The following is a 10,495-nucleotide window of genomic DNA, read 5'->3' on the forward strand; positions in this document are numbered from 1 at the left end:
TTCGCACAATATATGCGTATAAGGCATCAAAATATTGGCAAATGCCAATTAACACATAATAGGACCAGAGCTAGAAAATCTGAACGTCCGCACTTGGTGACATTTCCACAAAATAGAGGGCAAAATTATTGCTTAGGTGCAATCCCTACTGCTTTGTTAATTGATAACCTTCTTTCATCCTGTTAAGATGCAAAGAGTCAGTTATGAAATAGTCTCCACAAAAAAACATGCATGCATATAGAGATTAAAATAACTTGAATACCAACAATAGCAGTGCCATACCACCTGCACCAAAGCTGATGTTTCCTTATGCCATAATATCGTGTACAAGTATAACATAAAATCATAAATGTTTTAGAAGGAAGCGCACTACTGAGCTCTCTTTATGGATTGAAAGATTAAGTTAAACAATGATCATTTTCGTATAAAATATTTTGAGCTGTTGTTTTCTCACTTAGTTTTCCAGTCGAAATCAAAGAGAATGCAAACCAATTACTTCTCGCAACCAATAGATAATTACAGGAGACTACAACATATATTCATTAAAGCCAATGCACCATCATAAACACAAATTCAAAGTACACTATATAAGGAAAGTTGTTTTCTAAGCAAGATACTCGAAGCAGAAATGAAAAGAAGGTTATTTTGAGGGGAGGAGAATGATTCAGACTACAATATCACATAGGGAATCGATTATGAAAATGTGGAGGTTGCAAGTGCAAAACATATCAAGCTAAAGATTTAGATAAAAGGCATAGAAGTTAACTTTTTGGATTTTTAGGCTTTGCTTCAGCATTTCATTCATGTCTTCAAGTTTATTCACCTCGGCTTCTAGTTCCACTGTGTATGCCTGTAAGTAAAGAATTATATACATTAATCTCACATAAGTTGGATTCCATTCTAGATATGCCACATACTGCCTAATTTTCACATAATATTTGAGACTTTTTAGCTTTTTGAAACAAACCAAACATATAAATGTTCAGTACCAGTTTTGTAAATCGAAAAATCTATTAATGCCAAATACTATATCACTATATGACGTATAAAAACAAATAAATACGACTTTTTAAATTCAAATACAATACCAAACATTTCATTAATCAAGAATTGAATTTGAGTTCAATTAAACTACTACTTCTACGTCTCGAGATCATCTCTTTTTCAAAATGAGACAAAAGTGAATTGAGTTGAGAGAATGCTATGAAAAGACTCCTAGCTACAATGGTATAGTTTCTATTTCATTTCTGAAGAACAAAGCCATTCCCAATCCATATTCAATTTCCACATGGCCCTGACAGTACTGCAGAATTGGTCGAAAGGAGCAGCCCTGACAGTATTCAATTTGCCGACTAGGTAAAACCTAGGAGCAACAAAACCACCTTTTTTTCATTTTGAGATTGCCCAGATCGACAACCTCATCATCGTTGTTTGATAACGAGAGCATAGATACTAGGCTTGCTGCCATATATGCCACAGAAGCAGCCATGGAGAGAAGAATAGGACGCCGCACAAATGTGTTTCTTCACGAAACCTTAACCCTAATACGTGAGAGCGACTTGGAGAGGGAGGGAGAAATATCCGCGGTATTATTATTTCTCGAGTTTATAAAACTTGATTTTGGTTGGTTCATTTTGTTGTTTATTAATGATTATAGTTAATCATAGGTGTTCATTTCTTTTCTTAAGGCTATATCTGCATACAAAATACAAAATACCAAATACAAAACTTCATTAAAATTGATAGCACTCGTACGCAATGAAGGAATATAGGAAGTTCTCTAGAACATAAATTCAAATGATATATGTGGTCATCACAATGAACAAAACCAACTGCAATTTTGCTCCTCCATTTTTTAAATAGACACCTATATTCTCAGTTTATCATTGTCCTTCTCGATCTAATTGTGACCCTTTGATGAAATATCAATCACTTCTTTTTTATAGTCAAGTGGCTTAGTGGCCAAGTTAATGGTAGTTTTAATTTTAGCAAAAACCCACAATGAGTTGCATACGAACTCTAACTCTAACTCAATCATCTTAATCTTTTTCTTCAATTTATTCATTATGCAAGCATATATATTTAAGAAATAGGAAGTGAAAATTTGTAAATTGTAATCCATCAGAAGAAAAGTAAAGAAAATACCTAAAATCTTAAGAGCATAACCAAAGTACCTTTCCTCTTTCCTTCATCTCCTCTGCACCTTCTTTCCTCCTGTCGGCAAAACCCAGATCAAAGTTATCCTCAATCTCCCTGATGATTTTCTTGCTTTCTGCTCTCCATTTAATTTAAACTCTAAACCGTCTTAGAAACCCACTCTCCACGCACTCGTACTACCCACACAGTGTAGAAGAAGTTACTAACCTACTTCATCACCAACTGAACGATCACTTTCTAGTTTCTACTATCAGCTCAAATATACAATATGTACATTAACGATTATACAATTCCAACTAATGTCTCACAGTCTCACTTCCCAACTTCATACCCAAAAATAAAAATAAACTTTCTCAAAACCCAAAAACTCAAATGTCAGATACATCAACAAAAGACAAACAACTCTCAGTCCCTAAAAATTTGAGGGGGTAAATTCCTCCTATAGTACCTGATGTTTGGTTATTTGGACAATTTGGTACCTGATGTATGAAAACGGACAATTTGGTACCTAAAGTTCTCAAATGTAGGTCATTTTGGTACTTAAGTCAATTTTGACAATATTTTCAAGGTTATTTCCGTCATCATATCTCTACTGTACTTAATTTTTTCATAATACCTCCAAATTGTCTCTAAATTATCACTAAAAATTTGATAACTCATCCACTTAGTATCTGTGATGATTTACGTATATAAGTTTTCATAATGTAGCTATCAATCTAAATTAATTTTAATTATAAGTAATTTAAAAAATATATTTTAATAAAAAATTATAACTGCATAAATGCAATTTATTTCCTTTGCAGAAAATAATTAGGATACAATAAGTATATTAAGAAAAAAAATTATTTTTGATATATGCGAAGTAGATGCTAAATGGAGTAGATATTTCAATTTAATTATCTCCAAAGAGAAGCAAGTATAGGAAGAAATGAAGAAAAATGTGAATTTAATGAGTTTATGGCTAGAAATAACGAAAAAATAACCCTAAAAATATGATCAAAAGTGATAGAGGTACCAAAATGGCTTACAAATGAGAACTTCGGGTACCAAATTGTTCGTTTTCATATATCAGGTATCAAATTGTCCAAGTAGCTATACTTTAGGTACCACATGAGGAATTAACCCAAATTTGAGGCCTAGAACAATATTAAGGAACAAACTTTACAATGAAAACGAAAAGTACAAGAAAAGTCTTGGTGGGTATTTTACACAAGTATCAATGGCTTTGTAGACGACTCCATAGGTACCTTCAACTTTCTTCATCGAATCGACCTCACCCATTGGTAAAGATTTGATTTTTAATTACTTCTTTACAGTGGGATTGGCTTCTTAGTGGGTCTTGTGCTCAGAATTTGGGGTTTTGTGGGGAATTCACTTGGTCTTCTTTGCTGATAGAAATTTCCTATAAAGCAATTCGCTATCTAAAGAAACCAAAGACAGAACTTCATGTACCAAATAGAAAGCAAATCATAAACCTACCCAGAAATGAATTCGGAAATGGTCCTTGATATTGATCTCCGATCACCATGAACCAAACCCAATTGATTAGTAACAAATAAAAAGGAACAAAAGAGATCCCAAACTATTTACCCAATTAATTACTAACTTAGTCCTATGTACACGAAAATATTTTCGTCTGATCGTTTTTTCTTCATTTTCGAAGGCTTGAGAGAGAGAGAGAGAGAGAGAGAGAGAGAGAGAGAGAGAGAGAGAGAGAGAGAGAGAGAGAGAGAGAGAGAGAGAGAGAGAGAGAGAGAGAGAGAGAGAGAGTCTATACTCTAAACCGTCTAAGAAAACCCACTCCCCACGCACTCGTACTGCCCATGCATCATGAAGAAAAAGGTTGAAGTCTCAAATCTCTTACGCCACCAAGGTTCTGCACCGCAAGCAAAAAGAAATAAGGGAGAGGATTAGGTTGATGTCGTTGTATACCAGGTTTCCAATGAAATAGATCACTGAGGAAGAAACCAAGATTTCTATAGAAGTTTCGGGAGGGCAAGCGAAGCAGTGAGGGTGGGAACACATAGAAAAAAATGACGTGGGGCGATCACCACCGTTATTTATACCTAGTCGAATGGTAGGATTGCAATCAACAGAAAGGGCAAAACCGTATAGTAAATAGTTTAATTCGAGTCCGGGAGTAGCTGTAACTTGTAAGACAGACAATTGTCGTGGGATGCTCATGTGATCTTTTTATCCATTAAGACTGAAATTGACCACATAAAAAAGAACAACGAGAGGTTCACGTTTGGTAGTGATGAGGACCACCCAATTCATGATCTCAAGAATTACAGATTACATTAAGAACTTGGTGAGGAAGAAATGAAGAATTTGGTTTCCTCCAAGAGTGAAAGCAAGACTAGAGCATATGCAGGCTTAGGAACTGAGAATATGAGAGTGAGGCATTTTCTTGTGACTTTTCTTTTGCTTCTTTGCTGGGTGACAGTCTGCAGCAATAGTCTCACAGCTGATCAATATCCAAACCAAATCATCTACGGGAAGAAGCATTTTGTGCTGGTCCATGGAGCCAGTCACGGAGCTTGGTGTTGGTATAAGTTGACAACTCTATTGAAATTCTCTGGTCACAATGTTACTGCACTAGACCTTGCAGCATCTGGGATCAACCCGATCCCGGTAGAGCAAGTTCAATTGTTCTCCGAGTATGTTGAGCCATTGATCACATATTTGGGGTCTCTTGCACCAAAGGAGAGGGTTATCCTGGTCGGCCACAGCTTGGGTGGAGCTGTGATATCATTTGCCATGGAGAGGTTCCCTGAGAAAATTGTTGTTGCTGTATATGCTAGTGCTGTGATGCCGGGTCCTTCTCTTGGTTACTTGACTATACGGGACAAGGTAATGACCTCCACACCCACAAGCACCTACACATTCTTTTTCATATACTAATATCAAGGGGGACTTTTCACAGAGACTATGCTTTGTAAATTATACAGCTTATTGAAAGATGGGATTTACCTAATAAAGGGTCACCGAGTGTGTATCAGCTATCCCCACCAGAGGTAAAATGTTAGAATTTGTTATGCTTACAAGTAGTTCTATTCATTTTCACTACACGTTTTTAAACAAGAAACCAAGGTTTTTTCATCACATTGTCTTAAAACAAGGCTGAAAAACAAATGATCTAGTAGGCCAGGAACCACCATGATCCTCCAGGATGAATCTTTACGAATTGGTCAGCTGCTAATACTTGTACTGTAATCTTCTTTTTGTCTTTGATGCATCACTGGACAGGATCTAACACTAGCATCAACATTGCTGAGACCTTCCCCTGCATTCAATGAAGAAATAAGACTCACCGACGAGAAGTACGGACTGGTACCAAGAGTGTGCATCATGTCCGACCAAGACCTTACGATAGAGGAGGATATACAACTGTGGATGATCAAGGAAAACCCACCAAATGAAGTGAAGGTGATAAATGGCTCCGATCACATGGTCATGTTGTCTCGACCACTCGAGCTGTTCTCCCACCTCCTCCAGATTGCCGAAAACTACCACGAGTACCCTGTAGATATTTACTAGCTAGACGCCTATAATTAAGCTCATCATGGTTGTTAATCGAGTTACCTAAGCTATGAAAGTGTTGGTTTCCAATCTTTGTGGGGTATTTGCTCTAATGTGTTAATGTAACACTTATGTTACAACCTGAAGGGCACATTTTACCACTTTAATGGGTGACTCAGCCAAAAGAGAAGGTTATCCTGGTTGGCCACAACATGGGTGACCCAGCCATATCAGTCGCCATGCATGGAGAGGTTCCCAAAGAAAATTATTGCAGTTGTATTTGCCACTGCTTTCATGCATGGTCTTGATTTCAGTTACTTGACCATTTATCAAAAGGTAAGGCCTCGTTCAGTTCCACCCAACTGATACACCTACCTTTTCTTTCATGTGAAACTAGCTATGGATGAATATTAACAGGGATTACAGTCTTTGTCAAACTATATAGGCATAATGTTTGTTGGTAATTACCAAGGGCAAGTCCAACCATAAGCTATATTTGAAATACTATTTTCATTACACTATTTTATATAGGACTCATTTCTAATTTTCCAACAATTAGGTACAATATGGGCCTATGAGGTGCTATTTACACTATTAATGATTAAAATATAATTTAAGTTCTATATGAGGTGTTATTACCTATTTGAATGATGTGGGCCGAATACACTTTTGAATTTATAGTCTTAGAAAATCGCTAGATATAAGACTCAATTTAGTTATAATCATATAGAACCAAAACCATAAGTCAGCATCATTGTTAAAGTTGCCCTAATGAGCAAAACAAAGCCAAACTAAGACTGGTCAAGGCCTAAATGAAGCATATAACTTGGGCGGTTAAGATGAAGGTTTTGTTTGTATTTAGAATTTAGAACAATGATTAAGAGTTTGGATATATTGGAGATTTGGAGAAAAGGAATTCCGCACTTTAATTTTAAAGCGAGACTTCGTTATGAAATGGATCGTTAAAGTGTTGAAACATTATTAAATCATTAAACGAACCAAATCTGTTCAACTTGAACCATGCGTGTAAATCATGATTACGGAACGTCAAACAATCATCAAATTAGATAAAACTTTGTATGGACGATCCATGCATTAAATTCTCATATCTATACGGTAGAGATGTGGAAATATAACTGAAAAATAAGTCAAATAATGAACTTCGAAATGTCACATCCTGGGACTATTTCAGGGGCCGAAACATAGCAGTAATCGATGTGAATCCAGATTAACAAATAACCAGCACGTCTATCCGACGTGTTGACCACTCACTAACCCGAACCCACCAAGCTGAAACGAAATAATTTGAACGACATGATTGGAAGGAGTTAGAAAAATTTGAACCAACATCGAACAAATAATGAATGCGAAAGGTGACTTATTAAGACTTAGTTAACAAACTACAGATTTTAAGTCTCAAAATGGGGGTTCTATTTGCATCTCTCAAATTACTGTGTGTACCTCTATTACTTAATACACCTCTTTTTTATTTTTAACTTTCAAGAAAACCTAAGCATACCTCCCCTTTTTTACTTTGATACCCTCCACCTACCGTAGTTGTTTCGTAAGTCAAACTCTCTCGTTCTTTCTCTCTGACAATGGCTATTAGAAGTTTAGAACCATCATCAAACTCTCTTTCAATCTACAAAGATTTCTTTCTCCTCTTAATTAGCTCTCTACACAACATACATGATTAATTTTGTTTCTCTGGGTAGTTTGAATACGAGCCGAACATAGTGAGACTCCTCGCTCTCTACTCTTCAATTCAATACCATTGAATCGATGATTCTACATTTTAAATGGATTTGGATTTTCTGGGGTTTTTTTTTACAATGAACTCCAAATGGGTATCATGCATTCTCCGGGCATATATTATTTTGGTAACAATTGCAAAATTTTCTAATGAAATGAGAGCGAATCAAAGTGAATAGGTGGAAGAGAGGCGGCCGTGTTACCATATGGAACATCTACAAATATTCTCATATGAAGAATTACAGTGAAGGGAGATCTATAACCTAATTTTGTAATACTGCTCCGTAGACAAACATGGTGGTTAAACATTAGTTCAATTTTGATGATGTTTTTTCACTTCAAAACTTGTGAATAATTCAGACTTGATTCAATGGATTGATTAATTTATTCATCATTATTCCCTTTTTTTAATTCTTCATTCTTGAATAATTTTAAGTTTTCCTTCTTAATCAGATTTAGGTTTTCTGGGATTTGGGCTGTTTTAAAGAGTACTCTTGTGGTCAGGTACAAACAGCAAAAGAAAAAAAGTTCTTTCTATTTATATATTTGTCCTTATTGGTCTTTTCATATGAGTTTAACAATTCAAACAAAAACAGAAAAATAGTGGAGGTACACATAGTAATTTGAGAGGTGCAAATAGAACCGCGCCCCACCCCCCTCTCAAAATGAATTGTGCAACCCAACAAGTTGTACAATAATTATCGGAGTTCAAGGATGACAATTATACCATCAAAACAAATGAATAGCTCCTCAGAGATGACATTGATCAATGGACTATCAACATCAAGCAACGAATGTTATGTATCGCCACGTCTAACTCCTAGTTTGACTTCTCTAAAATAGAACCAAAGTACTTGAAAATATAAGAGTGAGCACTCATTCTCACTAACCCGGAAAGAGCCGAACTCAAATTTAGAGCGCGCGCAAATAAAACAATAGGAGATAGAAACCAATAAGGTTTTAGCATAAACTCATATGCACATGCTAACACCAAGATAGAAAGTATAATAATGAGTTGATAATCCTTGTTCTAAATTCTAATGAATGGTGACCGAACCTAACGACTAAGAGACGAACGAGTTACCTATTAAGTCGAGGTCAACCGCCCTTACTGTTAGGGTTTATAATAAGAAAATTATGGGATAGTGAGAGTGTCCATTTTACAATACTCTACGATAAATAGATAGTGCGCAAGACATATCTCAAAGAGATATAAAAATAATAGGGCATTACCCCTCCAGAGGTCGTACAGTTTTAACACTGAGGAGTCTTGGACCGGTATCCCAGAACTTCATCACTCTCATGTCTACTCACTCACGAATTATGTTTTAATGATGAAGTATAGCCTTCGTAAATCAATAAATAAAAATTATGTTAGTCTTAAGGCATATACTAAAATGCGGATATAAACATATAACACAAAGAAATGAGAGCAAATAGAGCATTACATAATTTAGAAATTATTTACCTGGAAGAGTGCGGCTCCCCTTACTAGATATAATAGTGTCGAAGTCCACATCTCATATTTCAATCCTCGTGCTCCAACAACAACGAAGTCCTAAATTCCATTCGATATGAGAGTTAGTCGATTAAACGACTCGAATACGAAAACGTGATAATTATTATGGTTGATTTTTCCTCCTCTTGGTTTGACCAGGAGAAGTCTAAGGTTGACTTGGTGTTGACCAAGTCATTCCTAGGTTAACCAGGAATTTGACTGAGTTGACCAAAGTCGATGAAAACCCGAGAAACTCCTTAATCGTCTAACTTAATGTCTATGTGATATTAAATAGTTATTGGAAATCCAATAGCATTTGATGTCACAACGGAAGGGTTATTATTATATTTCTGATATAATTTATAAGTTAATAAGTTCTCGACTTCAGAACTGGGAAAAAATGGGAACTAACGTTTAATCATAACGTGAGTACGTGACGTTACTTATCGCCATACTTTAGTTAGGTTTTACTATATTTTAACTCAAGGTTAAAAATAAAAACAGTGAAAGTAATTTATAAAACCGTAAAAAGGTTATTTAGATATAAAAAACAGTGAAAATGTAGTTTTCTGTCAAGGGCATAATGGTCTTTTCACAAATCCGGTAAAAGATAAAAGGGTAAGTTTGAAAACTGTAAGAACCTGGGGATTTACCCCTTCATCACCGATCGGTCTCTGATGGAGAAATCAACTCCGATCAGTTCTATAATCAACATAGAATACCAATCTAAGCAACATAACAACTCCACAATACCAAATCGATCAAACAGAGGAAAAGGAAGACCGATTTCTACCTCCAGTGAAAGAAAACGCAGAAGTACCGGTGCTACATCTCTATGTTCCATTCAGACTTCTACTCCTCCAAATCGAGTTTACTTTGCTTTCCAAAGTACTCCAATACGTCCAGAAGCTGGGAAGCTAGGTCACCAGCGTTGGTGGTTCTCGACAGAATAGGCCAAAGAGAAAAGGAAGAGGAATTAGGTTTCAGTTGAGGAATTTAATGGTAGAATTGAATTGGAGAAGGTAATATAAGGCTAGGCTTACCAATGAAGAAGGAAAAGCTTGTCGGACATAACAGGAAGAGAAGTTCACGTCAGACTTCAATTTATTGAATTGGGGTTGGAATCGAACCAGAAATTAAAAAAAAAGATTGGGCTTACCAAGTGAAGGTTGACGAGATTGCCGGAGTCTCAAATTGTGGCCGAAGTCCTCCAAAGCTCCAAGTCTGCATCTTCTCCGATTTGGGTGAGAAGGGCTTGTACGAATAATCAATGGCCATAATCTGATAGAGGAAGGAGAGGCGAACGAGATAATGTGATTGCACGGCTCAAGCCTTGCCGGCGGGTGGCTGTGAGAGGCGGTGATAGTGGTGGTGGTCTCACTACAAAAAAAGTTAGCAATAAACACATTTAAATGTGGCTAGCATGTGGGTGTTACCCATGTGGCCATTGTAAAAAATGCCAGAATTTTGATGCAAATATGACAATTAAATTATTATAATAATCAAATTGCCACATTTGAATGCAAATGTGAGATATTTTCGCAATGGCCACACCACTAAAGACCA

At 36.1% G+C, this 10,495-nt stretch overlaps 1 protein-coding gene across 1 annotated transcript; it reads left to right on the plus strand.

Moving 5' to 3' along the window:
• The first annotated feature begins 4,479 nt into the window (after window positions 1-4,479).
• Window positions 4,480-6,058, plus strand: LOC126781947 (methyl jasmonate esterase 1-like). The gene is made up of 3 exons (XM_050507079.1): window positions 4,480-5,010; window positions 5,109-5,174; window positions 5,407-6,058. The coding sequence occupies exons 1-3, from the start codon at window positions 4,480-4,482 to the stop codon at window positions 5,695-5,697; spliced, it is 888 nt and encodes a 295-aa protein (XP_050363036.1). The 3' UTR covers window positions 5,698-6,058.
• Window positions 6,059-10,495: the final 4,437 nt, after the last annotated feature.

Source organism: Argentina anserina, chromosome 1 (assembly GCF_933775445.1).
Source record: "Argentina anserina chromosome 1, drPotAnse1.1, whole genome shotgun sequence".
Classification (NCBI taxonomy): Eukaryota; Viridiplantae; Streptophyta; class Magnoliopsida; order Rosales; family Rosaceae; genus Argentina; species Argentina anserina.